This window comes from Herpailurus yagouaroundi, unplaced genomic scaffold, assembly GCF_014898765.1.
Source record: "Herpailurus yagouaroundi ecotype Mexico unplaced genomic scaffold, PumYag 203, whole genome shotgun sequence".
NCBI lineage: Eukaryota > Metazoa > Chordata > Mammalia > Carnivora > Felidae > Herpailurus > Herpailurus yagouaroundi.
Window position 1 is genome coordinate 22,263,665 of NW_024412434.1, and position 23,183 is coordinate 22,286,847.

The window sequence follows — 23,183 nt, forward strand, 5'->3', positions numbered from 1 at the left end:
TCCTCTGTCCTCTGGCTTGCCTGTGAAATCTGTTAGAGAGAGACCTCTCCAGGAAAAGCTGTGTCTCTGGGTTCTAAGTGATCAGTTTCATCCCTCCACCTGGATCTAGGGGAACAGGGTCGTGTGGACACTCAGGTGATACACTTGCCAGTTTCTCTAAACAAATGGAAAGACAGTGCACACAAGACCAAGGTACACTCCTCTGGGATATCTCAGCTGGCCAGAGTGTTCGAAGCTTAAGAAATGGCTTTGCAAACAAATTCAGAGTGTGGCAATTTCTTCAAGACTATGGATCCAGTGTCTTCAACTACCCAATGGCATGGGATGAACAGGGCAAAGGGAGAATGTTGTAGTGTGAAAGAAATACAAGAGAGGCCTAAGACGCATAATACCTTATACACTGTTTCAACTAAACTTATGGCCAAAAAAAAAGATTGCTTTAGATATTTGAGGAACTTTTATGAAGTTGGGTATCAGATGATTAATTTGTTGGGTGTGCTAACAGCGTTATGGTTACGTGCCAGAATATTCTTTTCTTTTTACATGCCTATTGCAGTATTTAGTGGCAAATAACTTGAACACAGGGACTTGTTTTAATCTATTCTAGCTGAAGAAAAAAGTTACTGTTGTTAAATAGTATGGCAGAATGTCATTGATTATTGAAGCTGGATGACTGGCAGCTGGGAGTTTTTTTTGGGGGGGTACATTTGAAATTTTTTGTGAAAATAATTTAACAAAGAAAAAATTAAGTATCATATAAACATATGGGCATTCCTGGTGTGATAAAGGTTCTCAACATATGTGAGTCCTTTACTTTCTGTCTAGCTTAGAGGGAGCATGGTTTTCTAGAAATTGTCCAATTTAAACCCTTTGGCAAGGAGGTTTATGTTTGCCACGTTTGGTACAGTTTACCTGAAATTTATTTATTTTATGGGTTTTTAAAAATGCTTTGGAAATACTGCTAAGTTCATGGATGTCCACAGTTCAAAAGAGATAAAGTAGGGTTCATGATAATACCTCTCTTCCCGAGGGCAATCTATTTCCCTTGTTCTCCTTTTTCTTATTCACGCTGGTTGACGGGCACTTCCTAGTAGCTGTTAGACACGTCAGCTCCTTTTTCTCTTCTCCCTAGGGGAAAAGGTTTTGTTTGCGTATGTATTTCCATTCAAGTCCATTTTCTGAACTGTATTCCCAAGTGGTTCCAATTCCAGCACACCTGAAATCAAGGAACCATGAATGGTATGTGAATGGTGACCATAGTTGTTGTTCTTTTCTTTTTAAAAAAAAATAATATATATTTTATTGAGATATAAGTGGCATATACATTGTGTTCATTACATGGTAATGATTTCACTATATGTATGCATTGCTAAGGGGTTGCCACAATAAGTTTAGTTAACACCTATCACTACACATAGTTAAAAGCACTTTTTTTCGTGTGATGAGAATTTTTAAGATCTACACTCTCAGCAACTTTCAAATACATAATACAGTATTGTGAGCTGTGGTCACCATGTTGTACCTTAAATCCTCAGGACTTAATTTATCTCATAAATGGCAGTTTGTATCTTTTGATGACCTTCACCCATTTCGCCAATCCCTCTACCCACTGCCATTGGCAACCACAATCTCTTCTCTATGAGTTTGGTTTTTGTTTTTTGATTCTATGTATAAGTGATCACAACAGTATTTTCTTTCCCTGTCTGATTTATTTCACTTAGCATAATGTCCTTGAGGTCCATGCATGTTGTCCCAAATGGCAAGATGTCCTTCTTTTTTATGGCTAAGTAATATTCCATTATTCCATATACAAAAATTATAGTATTTATAGTTCACATTTTCTTCACCCATTCATCCATCAATGGACCATTAGGTGATTTCTGTGTTTAGGCTATTGAAACTGATGCTACAGTGAACATGGGGTGCAATATGTTTTTGAGATATCAGTTTTGTTTCCTTTGAATAAATACCCAGAGATGGAATTGCTAGATGATATGGTAGTTCTATTTTTAATTTTTTTGAGGAACCTCCATATTGTTTTCCATAGTGGTTGCCCAATTTACATTCCTGCCAGCAGTGTACAAGGATTTCCTGTTCTCTATATCTTCACTAACACTTATTTGTTATATTTTTGATAATTGCCATTCTAACAGGTCTGAGGTGATATTTCATTGTGTTTTTGATTTGCATTCCCTTGATGATTAGTGATGCTGAACATCTTTTCATGTATCTATTAGTCATTTGTATGTTTTTGGAAAAATGTTTGTATTCTCTGCCCATTTTTTAATTTGATAGCTTTTTTTTGTATTGAGTTGTATGAATTCTTCATTTATTTTGGATATTAACCTCTAATCATTTGTATGATTTGCAAATATTCTCTACCATTTGGTAGGTTGCCTTTTCATTTTATCGATGGTTTCCTTTGCTGAGCTTAGTTTGATGTCGTCCCACTTGTTTGTTTTTGTTTTTGTTGCTTTTGCTTTTGGTGTCAAATAAAAAATACCATTTCCAAGACTGATGTCAAGGAGATTACCTCGTATGCTTTCTTTTAGGAATTTTATGGTTTTAGGCCTTATATACAACTATTTAGACCATTTTGAGTTTATTTTTGTGTACGGTATAAGAAAGTGGTCCAATTTTATTCTTTTGTATGTGGCTGTCCAGTTTTCCTAATACTATTTATTGAGGAAATGGTCCTTTTCCTGTTGCGTATTCTTGGTCATAAACTAATCGACCATATATGGGTGGGTTTTTTTCCTGACTCTCTATTCTATTCCATTCATCTATGTGCCTGTTTTTATGCCAGTACTATACTGTTTTGATTACTAAGGTTTTGTAATATAGTTTGAAATCAAGAAGTGTGATGCCTTTAGCTTTGTTCTTTTTGCTCAAGATTGCTTTGGCTACTCTATTCCACACAGTTCTCTTCCCTACAAATGTTAGGATTGTTTGCTCTTTCTCTGAAAAATGCCATTGTACAATTGGTGCTGGATCTGTAGATTGCTTTGGGTAGTTGGGCATTTTAGCAATATTAATTTTTCCAATCCATCAACACTGAATATCTTTCCATTTATTTTTCTCTTTTTCAGTAGAGACAGTTTTACTATTTCTTTTCCAATTTGGATGCCTTTCATTTCTTTTTCTTGTCTGATTGCTATGGCTGGCACTTACAGTACTATGTTGAATAAAAATAGTGAAAATGGACATCCTTGTTTTGTTCCTGGTCTTAGAAAAAAAGATTTCAATTTTCCACCATTGAATATGATTTTGAGCATGAGTACAAGCTATGGGTTTGTCATATATGACCTATATTATATTGAATTAGTCCCTCTACACTCACTTCATTGGAAGTTTTTATCATGAATAGATGTTGACTTTTATCAAATGCATTGAGATGACCATATAATTTTTAACCTTCATTTTGTTAAAGTGTTGTATCATATCGATTAATTTGTGGATATTGAACCATTCTTACATCCCTGAAATAAATACCACTTGATTGTGGTGTATAATCCTGATAATGTATTGCTGAATTTGGTTTGCTAACATTTTGTTGAGTATTTTTTGCATCTAAGTTCATCAAGGATATTGGCCTATAATTTTCTTGTACTGTCCTTGTATTGCTGGCCTCATAAAATGAGTTTGAAAATATTCCCTTCTATTTTTAAAAGAATTTGAGAGGGATTGGTATTAATTTTTATTTAAATATATGGTAGAATTCTTCCATAAAGTCATATGGTTTTGGACTTTTCTTCATTGGAAGTTTTTGATTGATGATTCAGTCTTTTTATTAGGAATGGGTTTGTTCAGATTTTCTATTTCTTCATGATTCAGTCTTGGTTGGTTGTATATTCATAGGAATTTATTAATTTTTTCTAGGTTGTCAAAGTTGTTGAGATATATAGTCTATATAGCACAACCTTGGTTTGTGAACATAATTTGTTTCAGAAACATGATTGTAATCCAAAGCACTCATATATAAAAGTGAATTTCAAGAACCATTGGCTCGGCAGTGATCATGTGATATTTGGTGTCAGGTACTACTCACATTGCAAGACATCACTCGTCAAGTTAAAATTTATTAGAAATGTTTGCTCGTTTTATGGAACACTCGCAGAACCGGTTACTCGCACTCCAAAGTTTTACTGTAGTTGTTTACAGTATCTCATACAATCCTTTTTTTTGTATGGTATTACTTGTAATGTCTCCCCTTCATTTATAATTTTATTTACTTGAGTCCTCTCTTTTTCTTGGTTAGTCTAGCTAAAGATTCATCTATATTGTTCACATTTTCAAAAAAACCCCTGCTTTTGGTTTTATTTTTTCTATTGTCTTTTTCATTTCTATTTCATTTAGTTCCACTCTGATCTTTATTTCTTTTCTTCTATTAACTTTGGGCTTGGTTTCTAAAATATTATTCTAGTTCCTTGTTAGGTTATTTATTTGAGGTCTTTCTTCTTAATGTAGGTGTTGTATCCCGTAAGTTTTGCTATGGTGTGATTCATTTTATTTGTTTCAAGGTATTTTTTGGTTTGTCTTTTGATTTCTTATTTGACCCATTGGTTTTTCAATAGCATATAATTTGATCTCCATATATTTGTTAAATTTCTAGTTTTCTTCATTTAATTAATTTGTAGTTTCATACCACTGTGGTTGGAAAAGATGTTTGATATAATTTCAACCTCAAATTTATTAAGACTTTTTTGTGGCTTAACATATGATTTATCCTGGAGCATGTTTCATGTGTGCTTGAGAAGAGTGTGTATTCTGCTGCTGTTGGATGGATGAAAGGTTCTATAAATGTCTGTTAGTCCATCTGGTTTAATGTGTCATTCAAGTCTAATGTTTCCTACTGATTTTGTCTGGATGGTCTATCTGTTGATGAGAATGGGGTATTGAAGTCCTCTACTATTATTATATTGCTATCTGCTTTTTCCTTTAGGTCTGTTAATATTTGCTTTATATATTTAGGAGCTCCTTGGTATTCTTGATATTTAAAAGAATGCCTTTGGTTAATATACCCCCCCTTTTTAATGAAGCTTTATAGACATCACCCTCTTTTTTTAAAGTTTATTTCTTTGAGAGAGAGAGAGAGCGAGAGTGAGAGAGAAAGAGAGAGAGAGAGAGTGGGGGAGGGGGAGAGGGAGGGAGACACAGAATCTGAAGCAGGCTCCAGGCTCTGAGCTGTCATCACAGAGCCTGTTGTGGGGCTCAAACTCATGAATCATGAGATCATGACCTGAGCTGAAGTTGGATGCTTAACTGACTGAGCCACCCAGGTGCCCTAAACCCTTTCTTTTTTAAATTAAAAAAATATTTTTTAGAGAAAGGGAGGAGGAGAGGGGCAGAGGTGGGGGTGGGGGGAGAGAGAGAGAGAGAGAGAGAGAGAGAGAGAGAGAGAGAGAGAGAGAGAATCTTAACCAGGCTCCATACTCATGGAGCCTGATGTGGGGCTTGATCCCACAACCCTGGGATCATAACCTGAGCTGAAATCAAGAGATGGATGCTCCACTGACTGAGCCACCCAGGCGCCCCAGGATGGCCCTTAAAATTTTTTTTTATTTTGAGAGAGAGCGACAGAGAGAGTGTGAGCTGGGGAAAGGCATAGAGAAAAGGACAGAGTGAATCCCAAGCAGACTCCATGCTATCAACACAGAGCCCGATGTGGAGCTTGATCCCATGAACCAGGAGATCACAACCTGAGCCGAAATCAAGAGTAGGATGTTCAACCACCTGAGTCACCCAGGCACTCCTGGCCATTTCTTAATATGAATAAAACAAGCAGAATAATCTTGGTTTAATGGAACATATATAAGCATGATATCTTTTGTCCTTGAGAAGATCACAGGTCTAACCAGAGTGACAATGTGGAACCACAGAAAAATTGATACTTTTTGAAAGGGTCACATAATGCAGGAAGCTAGCAAAGTGTTTTTTGAAAAAAAAATTTTTTTTTTCAACGTTTATTTATTTTTGGGACAGAGAGAGACAGAGCATGAACGGGGGAGGGGCAGAGAGAGAGGGAGACACAGAATCGGAAACAGGCTCCAGGCTCTGAGCCATCAGCCCAGAGCCTGACGCGGGGCTCGAACTCCCGGACCGCGAGATCGTGACCTGGCTGAAGTCGGACGCTTAACCAACTGCGCCACCCAGGCGCCCCATCAAAGTGTTTTTTGAAACACATGGTCATTCAATCCAGAACCAAGTTACTATACCACGATAGCAGTCATGCCAAAAAGTGAGTTTCCTTTGTCTAGCTTTCAGGAAGTTAGAAGAAAAAATAATGTGGGACAAGCTAGAGAAAAAACAGGAGCAAAATACACTGAAGACATGCAGAGGCCACTTCCACCTAGTAAAGGCTCTGTCTGTAAGGTTACCACCCAGAAATCGAGAGAGCAGTGGTGCTCTCTACTTGGTCATCCTCAAATGATGAGAAGACTGGGTTTTGTAGTGTTTCTTTTAGTCCTTCTTGTTTTGAATCCAAATGAACAAAATGAAAATGATTTTTTTTTTATTTTTACGTTTATTTATTTTTAGGACAGAGAGAGACAGAGCATGAACGGGGGAGGGGCAGAGAGAGAGGGAGACACAGAATTGGAAACAGGCTCCAGGCTCTGAGCCATCAGCCCAGAGCCCGACGCGGGGCTCGAACTCACGGACCGCGAGATCGTGACCTGGCTGAAGTCGGATGCTTAACCGACTGCGCCACCCAGGCGCCCCGAAAATGATTTTTGAGGCAGTGTCAAAACAGATTTCTCATGCCATGGAAATTTCCAGAACTTTGAAAGTTAGAGGTGGAATCTGTGGTAGAGGCAGTGACGTCAGAGAACACCACAGCAGTACAGGGGGAGAGGCTGGTAACTCATCTGCCTCCACTTTCATCCTTGATCACACATCTGCACACCTGGTTTAGTTGTAGAACAGGTCATTCTAAATCAGAGGGAAATGCCATACATTATTATACAATTATCCCATCAATATCTGTTGAGAGTTGACAGTATGGCTGCCATTTTGCAGGGTGATACTGTGTGGTGGGGACTGAGACACCGTGTTTTCTGTCCTCAAGTCATTTATAGTCCAGAAATATCTGGAACAATGCCTTATTTGTAAAAAGGCAGCATCCTGGTTTTTGTAGATTTGACTATTGGAGAGACAGTGCCCTTTGGATTTTACTATCCTTCTATTTCTTGTATGTGTGTATTTGTATATCATCAATTCATCTTCCTAAGACTTCAACCCAAATCAGTTATTTAGTGGATGGAGCTAAGGGATTGGCAGTAATCTACAAATTCACTCCAATATACCGTGTGTGTGTGTGTGTGTGTGTGTGTGTGTGTGTGTGTGTGAAATTGGACAAGCCATTTAAATCCCTAGAGGTTTGGTTTGTTTCTATCATCTGTGAGTGCTGTATTAACTGAAAACTGAGTACTCACATTAGAAAAAAATGAACTTGAAATCCCAATAAGGTTCTTCAAGTGTCTGGGTGGTCTGGGTCACATGTGTTCTAAATTCTGTTCTGAGCTAGTCCACTGACTTAGTGGCATTGTGACACCATTTAGTGCATCAACCTGGCCATGTAAGCCAAGGGGTCCTAGTCAAACATGTGATAAACATTCTCCTGCAGAATAATATCTCCCTAAGAGGAGTGTTGACCTTGGCTTCCATCACTGATTGAGAAGATAGAACATGAGGTTTAAATGCTGGCTCCAGCATTTACTGGCTGTATGACTAGAACTTGGGTGAGTTAATATTGCCTTTCTGAACTATTGCTTTAATTCATTATCAATGAAACAGGGCTTATAATATTTACTTTGTAAGGTCATAGAGATGAATGATGAACTACCCAGTAGAGTGTTGATATATAATAAGGGCACATGGTGGCTACCCAATGAATGGTGGCTGTGAATGAATGAATAGTCAGTGTTTTACTGTAGTGAGAATTCAGAGAGAAAAGAGACAAAGGGGAAGACTTCATAATATTAAGGGATGTGAAGAAATTCCTGATAAATCATGACTAATGGGAAACTTTTTCTGAAGGAAGCTATCCAATCTCTTTCTCGTTAGGTTCTTTAAAATAAGACAGTATCCATTTGTTGAAAGAGTTTGCTGTAGAGCATATTACCTCCTGAGGTGTATTTGGGGTTCTGGGAAATGTCTTTTAGCAAGAGGAATCACTAGTGAGATTCACCTGTGAACCCAGCAGCTGATGCTTTTCACAAACTCATCCCTAATAAAGGTCCTACCTTCCCCCTTGGTGACAGGCCAGCTGGTTTGCCTTTGGCAGTTTTGTTTTCAAGTTTCCAGAAACAGAGCTCATATTGAAGCAACATTTACAGGTCCTTTAAAAATGACTTGAGATTGCCATGGGAACTGAAGTCAAAATGACATAGTGCCAAGAGGAGGCATCCTTTGTTAATTGCTCATGAAGATAGATGAACGGAAAGTTTGGGCCTGGTAAAATGATAGATCTGTTCAAGAAAAGGAAATGAAAAAATAGGTAACAACACCCTTGGGAGGCCCAAAACAGCACTGTTGAAATCATTGACTCTGTGGAAGCATTTTGATTAGTTTCAGTTACACTACCTGTCAGATTTATGCTGGTGTTAAAAAAAAAAAAAAAAAAAAAGGAAGCTTATGTTACATTGACTATTATATGATTAAACCAAGAATCTCATGGAAGAAAAACAAAATGATCAGCATGTATACTTTTTGGTTAGACTTGCAGCCACCCCCCTTTTTAAAACAAATTATGTAATTTCATCAAGGATTAAATAAGAATGAAAAAGACTGTTTCCTAAGTCTCAGTGAATTTAAGCACTTCAGATTTTTTTCTATCATTATGTAAAGAAGTCATATCCCAGCTATCCAATGCTAAGTGTAGACTGCACAGTATTATAAAACACAATGTACTCTTACTAAAGTTTCATTTAAAACTTAAACATGTAGCAGAGATCAAAATTAAACCTCTACTTAAAAAGTATACCTTTGTTCACATGTTCTTTGTAACATCTATAGGCCTTTCAGATCTAATTTCTGTAGAACTCTCATACAGAAGCAGTTTGTAAAAGCTGTAGGTCATTAAGACTTGATGAGGAAGGTACTATTGTATGTAATTTCAAGGCAAATGGTTATTGGTGCCTAGTAAGCTTCTGGGAGAATGACTATTTAATTCTTCTTCATGAGTAAAGTTAAAAAAAATATATCTCATCATGAGGGTTGATGTGTGGGTGCTATTATGATGGTATTATTTCCAAGGACCAATGATGCCCAAATTCCGTTTTATGACTCACTCCTCCTCTGCAAAGGGTTCTTGACCTGACAGTGAAACTAAGGCACAAAAACTAAAGGGGAAACAAAATAACCAGAAAAAGTCCACTTAAATGGAATCCACTTAAAGTAAGGACCAAAATGTCATAGTAGACAAAGTAAAACAGGGTTGATAGGTATGATTTTGGAAAACTAAAATCAAAATTTATAAAAACAAATTTATTTTGCCTTATAATTAACAACATAGTTTTATTTTTTATTATTATTTTTTTAATGTTTATTTATTTTTCAGACAGAGAGAGACAGAGCATGAATGGGGGAGGGGCAGAGAGAGAGGGAGACACAGAATCTGAAGCAGGCTCCAGGCTCTGAGCTGCCAGCACAGAGCCTGACGCGGGGCTCAAACCCACAGACCGTGAGATCATGACCTGAGCCAAAGTCGGACGCTTAACCGACTGAGCCACCCAGGCGCCCCAACCACATAGTTTTATGATGACAGTTATGCACTAATCATTTGCTCAAACAAAAATGTGTTAATTTTAGGGCTGTGGTACACTCTTAACTTTGGTGGTGCTCAACGAACCAAGCTTCTTTGTATTTGTACTCTTATTAGTTCCTTACATATTGATTTTGGGCTTGGCCATGTTACTAGTTTTGGCCAGTAGAACATTAGCGAGGGTGATGCAAGTAAAAGGCTGGTAAGTCCTTGCACACTGGGCCTTATTATCTTGGGATGCTCCTAGGAACCCATCCACCATGCTATGAGAAAACATGAGCAATCATGAGAGAAGCCCACGTGGAGGAGAACTGAGGCCCTCTAGCCAACTCCAAGTGAGCTCCTAGTCAGTAGCCAGTACTGATTTCTAGCCATGGAGGTGAGTCCATTTTATTTTTTATTTTATTTTTAATTATCTTTTTAAAGTTTTAAAATTTATTTTTGAGAGAGACAGAGACAGAATGTGAGTGGGTTAGGGGCAGAGAGAGAGGGAGACACAGAAGCAGAAGCAGTCTCCAGGCTCTGAGCTGTCAGCACAGAGCCCGACGTGGGGCTCGAACTCACAAGCTGTGAGATCATGACCTGAGCCGAAGTCGGACGCTCAACCGACTGAGCCACCCAGGTGCCCCTAGGTGAGTCCATTTTAGGTTTTCTAGACATTCTGACTTCAAGCCTACAACATGTGGAGCATAATAACTTCTGGGTCAACCCACAGAGATGTAAGAAGTAATAAATTGTGGGGTACTTGGGTGGCTCAGTCGGTTAAGTGTCTGACTTTAGCTCAGGTCATGATCTCGCAGTTTGTGGGTTTGAGCTACCCATTGGGCTCTGTGCTGACAGCTCAGAGCCTGGAGCCTGCTTTGGATTCTCTGTCTCCCTCTCTCTCTGTCCCTCCCCTGTTTACTCTCTCTATATATCAAAAATAAACATTAAAAAAAGGAAGTAATAAATTGTGGTAAGTTGGGGGTGGTTTGTTATGCAGCAACAGATAACTAAAACAGAAACTATGACCTGGCATTGATTTTGAGTCTGGTAGAAGGAAGGGAGAAATTTGGAGGAACTACAAAAAGACTGTTAGTGGAGTCTGGAAGGGCACTGAGGAAATTCCTATTGGAAGCTGAAGAACAGAGAACCTGAGTTATATGTTGGCAGAACAATGATCAAAACTGTTTGCTTGTGGTATTCCGGGAAACAGAGAGAGTACCTACTGAACTTGTGGGTCTGACTAAGGAGATTTCTGGGAAGGATGTGGAAAGTGCCACTGGCTTCTTTTTGCTCCTGTGGTAAAGTACAGGGGGAACAAGCTGAACCAAAGAAGGAACTGTTCAGATTTCAAGCAGAACTTAGAACTAAAGAGGCTCTAAACATGTGGGTTTGTTAATAAAATTGTTTTTCACCCTCAGTCTCTACAAAAAAATCTCTCAAAGTATGAAATGACCTTCATTTGAAGATGAAATCCAAGGTGTTGGTAGTGAAATATGTCTTCTGTGTTATGGGATCTGAAAGACATAAGGAGTATCTCAAAGATCCTCTCAGACAAAGATATTTCTAAGAAGCTAAAGAGTATTTTCCCATGGGATTCTGATTTGCACTCCCTAAACAGAGAAAGGATTGTGTTGAAGAGATTTGTGTGTGTGATTTTGTTTATTAGGGTGAGTTATAATTTGATACATAAAAATGCAAAGTATACTGAAATTATACTGGCCTAGATTAAAAGGACAGAGACAAATTCAAAATAAGAAGGTGCCTTAAGATCCTCAAACTCCTCTGGGGAGGAGGAAGCAAGCCAAGGAAAGAAGCTTAGATGCAAGCCTGGGTCATTTCTCTTGGAAAAATAAGGATAGCTCAGAACAAAGTCTGGAGCACAGAGGGTGGAGGTAAGAGCCACAGAAAATCACTCTCAGGAAGTTGAACTAGGTCATGATAAAAAACAACAACAACAACAACAACACTGCCTATATGTGTCTGGCTGGATTTAAAAATTGCTATGGACCAGTAACTGCTGTGTTTTTCCCATTTTCAACCTTTTTGAGTAGAAGTACCTATTGAAGTTTTCCTTGCCTCTTCATTGTATGTTGACTGTGTGAGGATCAGAAAACTTGTGTCTTTAGTTGACACGTCTTCAGATCAAAAAGAACTCCACTCAGGAGACCTTGATCGCATCTAGACCTGACTTAGATGACGAGATTCTGTACTTGATGAGATAAGACCTTGAGAGCTTTGGAGAGGGTGAGTGTATTTTGAACGTGGGAAGGGCAGGACACATTAGAGGCCAGAGGGTGCTTTGTGGACTGTACTTTGGTGGTCCTTAGTGAAACTTACCTTCTGGTATTCCCTTCCTTATTGACTCTGGGCTTGGCCACATGGCAAGTTTTGGAAAATGGGAATTTGGCAAATTTGATGCAACTGAGGACTTGATAAGCACTTGTACATTGGGGGTTGCTCTCTTGAAGCAATACTTCCTGAAACCTAGACACCAAACTATGAAAAGCCCAAGAAACCATATGAAGGAGAATTGAGGTCCCAGAAAACACTTCAAGCTAAACTCCTAGCCAATGTCTAGCACCAACTTTCAGCCATGTGAATAATGTCATGTTGGATTTTCTTATCAATCCAGCATCCTAGACAATATCATATGAAGTGGAAGAGCTACCAGATTAACTAATAGAATTGTGAGAAATGTTATGTTCTCATTCTTTTAAATTATTAAATATGTGGCTGGTTTGTTATGCAGCAATAGATAAACCAACCATGAAGCTAATAATTTTTATTTCATTTACTTATTTATTTATTTAATGTTTACTTATTTTGAGAGATAGAAAGAGTGTGAGTAGGGAAGAGGCAGAGAGAGGGAGAGAGAAAATCCCAAGCAGTCTCTGCATTGTCATTTGATTCCAAGAACCATGAGATCATGACCTGAGCTGAAATCAAGAGTTGGACGCTCAACCAACTGAATCACCCAGGTGCCCTGGGAGGCTAATAATTTTGGATAAAATTGTGCAGTAGCAGGATATAATATCTTTTACATTATGTTGAACTTTTGCCATATTATCACAAAAGAGCTATTTTTGTAAAAATAGTCAAAAGTTGTATTTACTTTTTCCCAAGCACTTTGTGAATCCGTTGACAGTTGAATATCTTTATTTATTTTTTAAATGCTTATTTATTTAAGAGTTGGGGTGGGGGGGAGACTGAGCCAGGAGGGGCAGAGAGAGAGGGAGAGACTCCCAAGCAGGCTCCATGTTCACTGTGGATCCCAGTGTGGGGCTCAATCCCATGACTGTGAGATCATGACCTGAGCTGAAATCGAGTTGGACGCTCAACAGACTGAGCCACCCAGGTGCCCCCTGAATATCTTTATTTTGAAAGTATCTTTTATGTTATCATTCTTGTTTATTTTCTCTTTGTTAACTGGCAAATTATGCTATATCATTTATTTCTGGCTTTGCATATATTTCAAATAGCTGTATAATATTTCTTTAATCAACTAATGAAATTCTGCATCTTTTGCAGTATTTACAATTTCTTTTCACAGTAGGCTTCTACTGTATTTGACTTTATTATCTGCTATAATGGTGAGGAAGATATTGATATCTTGAAAGGGAGGGGCTTTGGTTAGAGATTAATTTCTTCAGAAGTCAGTTTATTAATACATAGGTTTGCTTTATGATGACTTTGCTTCTCTTAAACAAGTCAGATATTGTACACTCATATACTAAGAGGTCCCCTGTACTGCCATAAATATAGCTGGGCAGGCCCTGGTACCAGACAATGCTGCACTTTCTGGTGAAAGCTGAGTTGAAGCATGTGTGTTTGGCTTATGGTCTAAGAGGAGTTTCCTACTTTTCACCCTGAATCTAAATCTTGACACAACCCACTCAGGTCAAATTTTGGAGAGGGAGAGAGCTAGAAAGAAGTCTGGGTCCCCACACCTGTCTTAGCATGCCATTATAGGTGTGAAAGAGGTGGGAAACAAAGAGATGAATGCCCTGAGAATTGATCTTTTGCACAGCCTGCACAGGAGGAGGCTGAAGAGAAAGAAGTTCTTGGTGGCCCTTAAAGGCACCAAGAACCTACTTACTGGTAGATGGGACCTCGTGAATGTCCTATGCTCTTATCAATAAAATTAGCAACTCTTCATCTCTTGTGGGAGGGTGGAGGAAGGAGGGGGTAGAGAAATAGAAAAGTAGAAAGGATGGAAGAATCCCATCCCTCTTCAATATCCATCTTATTGGAGGAGAATCTACCCATTGAGGGATGAGATGTGGGGAAGTCACAAAGTTGAGGAATGGGGGAGTTCTTCCACTCTGAGGGCAGATCACTCTGTAATTTTTTCTTCATTCTCCCCCGTGGAAAAGAGGAGAGAGAACCAAGCAAAAGAATTGCGCCTCTGGGCAGAACCATTTTAGCAACGGACTAAGAGATGGTGCTCACAGGACATGAGCTTGTCTGAGTGGAAGTTCTCATTACTTGTTGTTGAAAAAAGTTGCATAATTTTTTAAAGCCAAGTTTTCCTAAAGGCTGGCACTAGAGCTAGAAGGGTATTGACTCCAAGGGATGCTTGAAGCGGAGGGAGCAGGTCTTGAGAGAAAATCTGGAGGTGGGGACAAGATCAAGTTGTAATGGAGGAGCACAAAGACGGGAAGGAACAGGTGTACTTTGAATTGGTTTACTTTAAATTTTTTTTAATGTTTATTTACTTTTGAGACAGAGGGAGACAGAGCGCTAGTGGGGGAGGGGCAGAGAGAGAGGGAAACAGAATCCAAAGCAGGCTGCAGGTTCTGAGCTGTCAGCACAGAGCCCAACGCGGGACTCAAACCCACGAACTGTGAGATCATGACCTGAGCCGAAGTCGGATGCTCAACCGACTGAGCTACCCGGGCGCCTCTGAATTGGTTTACTTTAAAGGGTTGTTCCAGAAGAGTTAGATCTACTTTTTATTGGTAAATGTTCAGCTTAGTTATGTCCACAAAACTCATTTTTATAAATAATTAGCAGGATATTTATAGTTATTTTATAGCATAGCTATAATCTATCCCTTTAAACACACAAATTCAATACACAGGAACATTTAAATGAAATAACCAGTTTTAGTGTTGAACAAACTTCAGAAAGCTGATGTACATTTATAGCTACAGAACATGTGCATTCATTAATTCATTCAACAAATTTGGAGCACCTGATGAGTGCCAGTCACTATATCTAGTGTTCATATTATTAAAGCAGATTCAGAAAACTCATTTTTTTTAAGTTTATTTATTTTGAGAGAGAGAAAGAGAGAGTGAGCGCACGTGTGGGAGAGAGGGAGCAGAGAGGGGCAGAGAGAGAGAGGGAGAGAGAATCCCTCATGGAGCCTGACACAGGGCTTAAACCCATGAACTGTGAGATCATGACCTGAACCCAAATCAAGAGTTGGACACTTAACCAACTGAGCCACCCAGGTACCCCTGGAAACTTTTTTTTAAAAGCTGTAATGTATAAAGTGGGGTCACTGGCACTAAGTCTTAATGTTTTTAAATGGAACAAATGTTTTAAGTGGAACAAAGTCAGTAATGGAAAATTTGGAAAAAGCAGATATTCTTGTACAAAGTACTTTACCTTAGGTGTAGAAGTTGCTAGAATACTGACCACTTATTCCTTGGCAATAAGAGCAGGGATAGAAAGGTTAATACATGCAGAGTGCAGGTGAAGAATCACTTAGGGAAAAACCACTAATTGTAATGCCTTTAGGGTTTTGTTAAAAATGCATCAGTTGGATACCAAAAAAGGCCATAATCAGTGCTATCTACTTTCAATTATGTTTCAGAGCAGTATTTGTTAACCCCTTTAATGTGATGCTTTCATAGTAAACATAAGAACACCCAAACTTCTACACTTTCTATTCATTTCTAAACAGTCCTCACAATGTCCTACCAAGCCAAAACGCCTATGAGACTCCATTTCTCCAGCAAGCTTTTCAACAGGATTTTAATTCTTCTGTCAGCTGGCAAAAACATTGAGCCAGCAGATTGAAAACACACAGCGGTGTGTATATTTGGAGTCTTTGTAAACTTTCCCATGCATGCAATGCCATTGGCTTTGCACATGCCCCCCCCCCCCCCCCCCGATACTGACAGATACTGATGAGCTGAGATATCATGCAACTGCTCAGAGGTGAAAAACGGTCTATGCAGTTTTGCATTTGCAGTCTATTGAGTGGGCCCAGCTGTGGGCCTCCCCTGCAGCAGGGGGGCGCTTCCCTTTAAAGAACTTTGCTCCACTTCAGCCTCCGTGGCTTCCAACACTTCCCCAGGAGATTTCACTTCCTATGGGAAAGAGCCACTGTTGACACCGTCTCAGGGAAACTCATGGCAGCTTTGTGATAATCACACATACACGCTCTTTCCACCCCTCCTTAACGTTGGCTTGTTTTTTTTTTTTTTTTTTTCCCTTTCATTCCAGGGACATTGATGTGAAAGGAAGGTCAATGAAAACCACCTTGCTTTCAGTCTGAGGGTTAGTTGTACTCTAACATGAAAAAGGAAGATTTTCTTTCAGAGACTGGCCTGGCATGCTTAACCCTTAACCTTGTCAGTTACAAGGACGTTTAAACATTTAAATGAAGGCGTTTCAGAGGATGTTGAGCTAGAAGATTTTCAAGTTGCTTTCTCAGATAAAGGTTGTTCTTTCTCAGATAAGGTTATGTCTTCAAAGGCACTTTTTTTTTCTTTCCCCAACTTATTGATGGTACCAGTTTGACTTTTGGTGGATGTATACCCCAAGGGCACATAGTCTCTGCTTTATTCATTTCTATACTCTCAGGGACTGAAAAGTGCCTGATGCACAGTAGTTGAAAGGTAAATGTTGATAGTTATTTGTTGAAACAAATATAGAGTGATTACTATAGAGTATATCATATATATATAGAGTATATAGTATAGAGTATAAAATGCTCAACCCATGCCTCATATTTCCATTTAGTATCTAAAAATTTACACAAGAGGATGTTGGGAACTTGATTTGATAAAATTACAACAGGAATTCTTGATTACCTGAAAAATGAACTAGTCTCCCTGTTTCTGTTTTGCCAACCACTGCCGTTGGCAGTGACTTCGTCAAACAGTAGAGTGAGGAAGCAAGCATAGCGCATTGTTATGGGGTGTTTGTCCACCCCAAACTTAGCTCGTTTTTCTTACTGAAATGCATATACTTAAAATGGCACAGATTAAGATGTCTATCAAGAGGTTAGGCCCCTGTTTCTGTCCTCTCCTGACAGGACAAAACTGTCATAGACTCGTAGTCACTGGAAGGGTCATTTAGTTTAAATATTAGTCCCCAAATTGGATGTAGTTTCAACTACTGTAGGCGATGGCCACATGTTCTAAACCTTCCTCCTGAAAATGTACCATGCATTAATGTTTTTTTCTCAGCAGTCCCATAACATTCCTGTTATAGAACAAGATTCCAACTGTTTTAACATACCAAGTTATCTTATAAGAAAGAGGCCCCATTTGGGAGCCAGGGGACCCCAGGCAGGGATTCTTAACCCCATACCCCATTCCCAGCACCCCCAACTGCCTGTAGTTATGTGACCCCGGGGAAGGCATTTCACCTCTTGGGACTCTAGCTTCTTTATCTGTGAAATAACATTGGCTTCCTGCCTCCCAAGGATACCAGAAGGAAGAATGAGTTAACATTTACATAGCTGCGTTGGGAGACTCCAAGAAAGGCAATGCATAAGTAGGAAATGTGATATAATAGAAAGAATGTCTTTTATTTTTAAGTTGGTCTTTGGTCAATCTTTCTGGGTCTAATCTCTATGTACAATAACAAAAGAACAGGCAAGTGTAAAAGAAAGCTCTGAACCTAATTCAGGTAGGATCACTCTGAATGATAGCTGCTGGGGTGTTTTGTTCATTTGTTAACTTTGGGATGAGGTAACTTGCTATCGGGAGAAGCGTTTGACTCGGGACTGTATTTAGGCAAATCAGTAGGCAATCCTATTGGAGAAGAGCAGTTGGCATAGATGGACTGGTTGAAATTTGGAGTTTATCAAGATGGTAAGCTCCCAGAGGGTAGGGATTCTGTCTTGCATCTTTATGGCTCCCGTATCTTTCCAGAGCCTGACATAGAGCTGCTAATTAGTTAGTGTTTGTCTAGTGAGTGCACTAGGATCTGAAGTGTAGCCTCACTCTTTGCCTGTATTGTGTCCTTCTTCCTGAATTGCAAATTGGGAGTAATGATACCCTCTTTGCAGGCTACTGTGAGGGTTAGATGACTGATATGTGTAAAGTGCCCAGCGCACTGTCTGACACACTTTTGGGGCACATAATCACAATAACTGTTGTCTCTCTCACCACTAATGTTGGGGACACAGGGTAGTGCTGTGGCCAAAGCACAGAGGGGTCTACATCCTGACCTTGATACCTATCAGTTCCCAGAGAGTAATGGTTTAACTTTTTGAAACTTGGTTCCTCATCTGTGTAAGAGGGTGCTAAAATTTGATCCACTTAGCAGCTCAATATCTACACTATAGTCCAGTATAACAAAGGGTCTGGTGTCCTTTTAAAGATCTTTTGTTGTAACATACATCAAGAAAATACATGGAACATATTTATGAAACAGAGTTAATGACTGTATGGCTACCACCAAGGTCAAGACATGGAACATTGCCAGCACCCCAAGAACCCATCATGTGCACACAGATCATTTCTACTCTTCTCTCATTTAACATTATATCATGTGCACGTCCTTTGGAATTTATAAAATTTATGTTTAATTGTGATAACCTACTGGAGTACATAAATGTGCGACAATTTGTGAGGCAGTCTCTGTTAACAGGGTGGTTCCCATATACTATATTAAGTCCTTATAAACACAGATCTGTTTTGTTCCCCTTTTTGAAATGTTTTATTTTTGAAAATTATTTTATTTTTTATTTTAGAGAGGGAGAGAGAGGGCATTTGAGTGGAGAAGATGGGCAGAGGGATAGAGAAACAATCTTAAGCAGACTCCACACTCAGTGCGGAGCCTGATGCAGTGCTTGATTCCATGACTCTGAGATCATGACCTGAGCCAAAATCAAGAGTTGGATGCTTATCCAACTGAGCCACCCAGGCGCCCCTGTTTTGTTCTCCTGATATGCAAGTTGCTCCTTGCATAGTTACTACCATTTCAAGAATTGTAGCTGTACAATATACTTTAATATCTGGAAGGGCAAAATTATTCGTGCTAATCCTCTTTTAAACACATCTTAACTATTCCACTTATTAATTTTCCTTTTTTTTTAGTTTGAAGCATCCTCAAATGGACAGAAAAGTTGCAGATTAAGTACCAACAAATTTTTTTCCTGAACCATTTGAGAATAAATTGGTCCATGATGCCCCATTATCTGCAAATTAGTGTGCATTTCCTACAATCAAGGGCATAGAAATAGAAAATTAGCACTGATATATTACCATCATTGAAATGTCAGGCCTTATTCAGGATTTACCACTTGTCCCAATATTGTCCTTTATAGCAAAAGGACCCAGTTCAGAATCATACTTTGCTTTTACTCTTTTGCATGTCTTTTCCATCCCCTTCAATCTGGAACAGCTGCTGGGTCTTTCTTTGATTTTTGTGAACTTGACACTTTCAAAGACCATAGGCCAATTATTCTGTAGAATATTCCTCAGTTTGGTTTGTCTGATATTTCTTCACTATTATATTTATGTAACACACCTTTAGCAGGAACATGATAGAAGTGATGTTGTTCTCACTGCGTTTTATCAAGTGTCATGTGATTTCAATATGTCCCATTACTCAGGTGGTTTCTGCCAGACTGCTCCAACTATAAAGTTATCCTTTTTGTCCTTTGTAATATATAAATATGTTGCTGGGAGCTATTTGTAACTATGTAAATATTCCTGAAATGTTTTTCATTCATGGATTTACTATTGTAAATGGTAAACTACAGTAAAACCTTGTGTTGTGAGCAACTTGTTCTGCGAGTGTTCCACAAGATGAATAACATTTATTTTTTCTTTTTAATTTTTTCATATTTATTTTTGAGAGAAAGAGACAGAGCACATATGGGGGAGGGGCAGAGAGAGAGGGAGACACAGAATCTGAAGCAGGCTCCAGGCTCTGAGCTGTCAGCACAGAGCCCGATGCGGGGCTCGAACCCACAAACCATGAGATCATGACCTGAGCTGAAGTCAGCTGCCTAATTGACTGAGTCATCCAGGTGCCCCCATGAGCAAACATTTCTAACAATTTTAACTTGATAAATGAGCGATGTCTTGCAATATGAGTAGTATTTGACGCCGAATGTCACATGATCACAAGTGAGACATTAGTTCTTGAAATTCAGTTTGATATACAAGTGCTTTGGATTACACGCATATTTCTGGAACAAATTATGCTTACAGACCAAGGTTTTACTGTATTTATAATTACAATTATCATGCATAGTAAACTATAGGTTATAATCCATTATTATCATTATTAATTTTAATTGATCACTGGAAGCTCCTTCAGGCTAGGCTGTGTGTGTGTGTGTGTGTGTGTGTGTGTGTGTGTGTGTGTGTATGTGAGGATGTCCCCATAGTCTTAGTGCAGTCTTAGGCTTTAACAACTTCAGAAGTACAAGTGCTATAAATTAACAAAAAAATGTCATTGGGAAGTTTCGTTATTTATACTTGTTTACACTTAGCTTTTTGAATTTTGAGTAATAAATTTTTATTTTAAGGTTTGTTTGAACAGTTTTATGGATGAGAATTTCTGAGACCAGTGGCTTGGTTCCCATTAGGGGAAGTTTCCTGGCTTGGTCAGATCTGTCATTGGATGTATCTCCGTTAGATTTTTTTCTTGTGAGATCACATCAAACTGGCATGTATGCATAAAATCAACTTTCTTCCAACAAACTAGATAACCTAGGTGAAATGGACAAATTCCTAAAAGGCACAAGTTGCCAAAACTGACTCAAAAAGAAACAGAAAATCTGAATGGATTTATAACAGGTAAAGAGATCGAATCAGTAATCAAAACACTTTTGACAAAGAAAAGCTCAGGAACACATGGTTTCACTGGTATATTCTATGAAACATTTAAAGTGCTAATACCAATGCATCATAAAATCTTCCAGAAAAAAAAAAAAAAGATGAGAGGAAACTCTCATTCATTCAATGAGACCAGTCTTACCTTGATACCGAAACAAAACAAACATCATCACAAGAAATGAAAAATATAGACCACTATCATCACAAGAAATGAAAAATATAGACCACTATCTCTTATGAATATAGATGCAAAAATCCTCAAAAAAAAAAAAAAAACCTAGCAAACTGACTCTAGCAACATATAAAATGGATTGTACACCATAACCAAGTGGAATCTGTCCCAGGAATGCAAGGTTGGTTCAACACATGAAAATTAATACACCATCTTACTAAAATTAGAAGATAAAAATCACATGATCGTAAATAGACAAAGGAAAAACATTTGGCAAACCCAATACTCTAATGAGAAAACATTCAACAAATTAGAAATTCGAAAAAGGAGGGAACATCCTTAACGTGATAAAGGTCACCTGTAAAAAGCTCAGGTGGAATATTTGTCATATTCATAACAAACTATTAAATGAAATTAGTTAAAAAAAAAAGATTGAGGGGAGAGGAAATTGACAGTGACTGTTTATGGGTATGGTGTATCCTTTTGGGGTGATGAAAATATTCTGGAATTACATAGCAGTGATGGTTATTCAACCTTGGAATATACTAAAAACCACTGAATTGTACACTTTAAAGGGGTGAATTTTATGGAATGTCAGTTAGGTCTCAATAAAAAAAGCAAAACAAATGAGAGTCTCAAAGGAAAACCCTCATTTTTTGTATGACCTGAAAGCTAGAATTTTAAAGGAAATCTTTTATGTCACTGGGGAGTAACTGATGAAAGTTTTACAAAGTTTAAAAATTGACTAGAATCATGTATGGCACAATATAGTAATTAAATAAATTTAAAACAGTTTTCTTTGTTTTTTTTATATCTTATTTTAGAGAAAGAGAGAGAGAGAGAGAGAGAGAGAGAGAGAGAGAGAGACAATCTTAAAGCAGGCTCCAGGTTGAGTGTAGAGCCCGATGTGGGGCTTGATCCCATGATCCTGGGATCACGACCTAAGCCAAAATCAAGAGTTGAACGCTCAACTGACTGAGTCACCCAGGTGTCCCTAAAACATAGTTTTCTTTGTATACCATTGACATACACTAAACTGCATATGTTAAAATGTACATTTTGGTAGGTAAGTTTTGACACATGAATACACTAAAGAGAACATGACCACAGTAAAAATAACTAGCATATTCATTATCCCCAATGGTTTCTTTATATCTCTCTGTAATTCTACCTTCTCACAATCTCTCCCTGGGCTCTAGGCACCCCCTAATCTTATTTCTGATACTATATATCAGTTTGCATTTCTTGGAATTTTGTATAAAAGAAACCATATGATGTACTCCTTTTTTAAGAGTCTGGCATCTTTCACTTGGCCTAATTATTTTGAGATTCTTCCATGTTTTTTGTGTGTTAATAGTTCATTCCTTTTCTGCTGAGTAATATTTCGTTGTCTGTCAGTTAGTTTACCCATTTACCTGTGGAAGGATGTTTGGGTTGTTTCTAGTTTTTAGCTATTTCAAATAAAGCTGCTATGGACATTGATATACAAGTCCTTGTATGGAATATGCTTTAATTGTCTTGGGTAAATACCTGGAGTAGAATGGCCTGATCATATTTTTAGCTTTTAAAGAAACTGTTGGGGTGCCTGGGTGGCTCAGTCGATTGAGTGTCCAACTTCAGCTCAGGTCATGATCTCATGGCTCATGGCTTCAAGCCCTGTGTCTGGCTCTGTGCTGACAGCTCAGAACCTGGAGCCTGCTTCAGATTCTGCCTCCCTCTCTCTCTGCCTCTCTCTCTCTCTCTCTCTCTCTCTCTCTTGCTCAAAAATAAATAAGCATTAAAAATTTTTTTAAAAAAGAAACTGTCAAATTGTTTTCAAAGTGGTTGTATTGTTTATATTCCCACCAGCAATGCATGAGAGTTCCAATGCCTTCACATTCTCAGCAGTACTTTGTATGGTCAGTCTCTTTAATTTTTGCTCTTCTGGTAGATTTGTAGGGATATCTTGCAATGGTTTTAATTTGCATTTCTCTAATGACTAACAATGTTAAGTATTTTTCCATTCAATTGGTTGCCAACCTAACTGCAAGTAAAGTGTCTGTTCAAGTATTTTACCCATTTTTTATATTGGGTCATTTGTCTTTTTTTTTAAATTGGGTTTTGAGAATTCTTTTGTGTCCAGATATGCATCCTTTATAACATATATGCTTTGCAGATATTTTCTTTCAGTCTATTGCTTGATGTTTCATTCTCTTCACAGTGTCTTTTGAAAAGCAGAAGTTTAAAT

The 23,183-nt window shown here is 38.3% G+C and overlaps 1 protein-coding gene across 2 annotated transcripts in view; it reads left to right on the top strand.

The window, feature by feature from the left end:
- Positions 1 to 7,578: 7,578 nt before the first annotated feature.
- CCDC3 (coiled-coil domain containing 3) overlaps positions 7,579 to 23,183 on the top strand; it is a 145,696-nt gene continuing 130,091 nt past the window's right edge. Inside the window, exons 1-2 of one of the 2 annotated variants that reach the window (XM_040451427.1) lie at positions 7,579 to 7,739; positions 10,011 to 10,142. In XM_040451427.1, the coding sequence (XP_040307361.1) occupies positions 10,137 to 10,142 (6 nt within the window). In that variant the 5' untranslated portion in view covers positions 7,579 to 7,739; positions 10,011 to 10,136. Of the gene's footprint in view, positions 7,740 to 9,296; positions 9,397 to 10,010; positions 10,143 to 23,183 lie in introns of those variants that run through there. The other variant, XM_040451428.1, reaches the window with a different exon arrangement.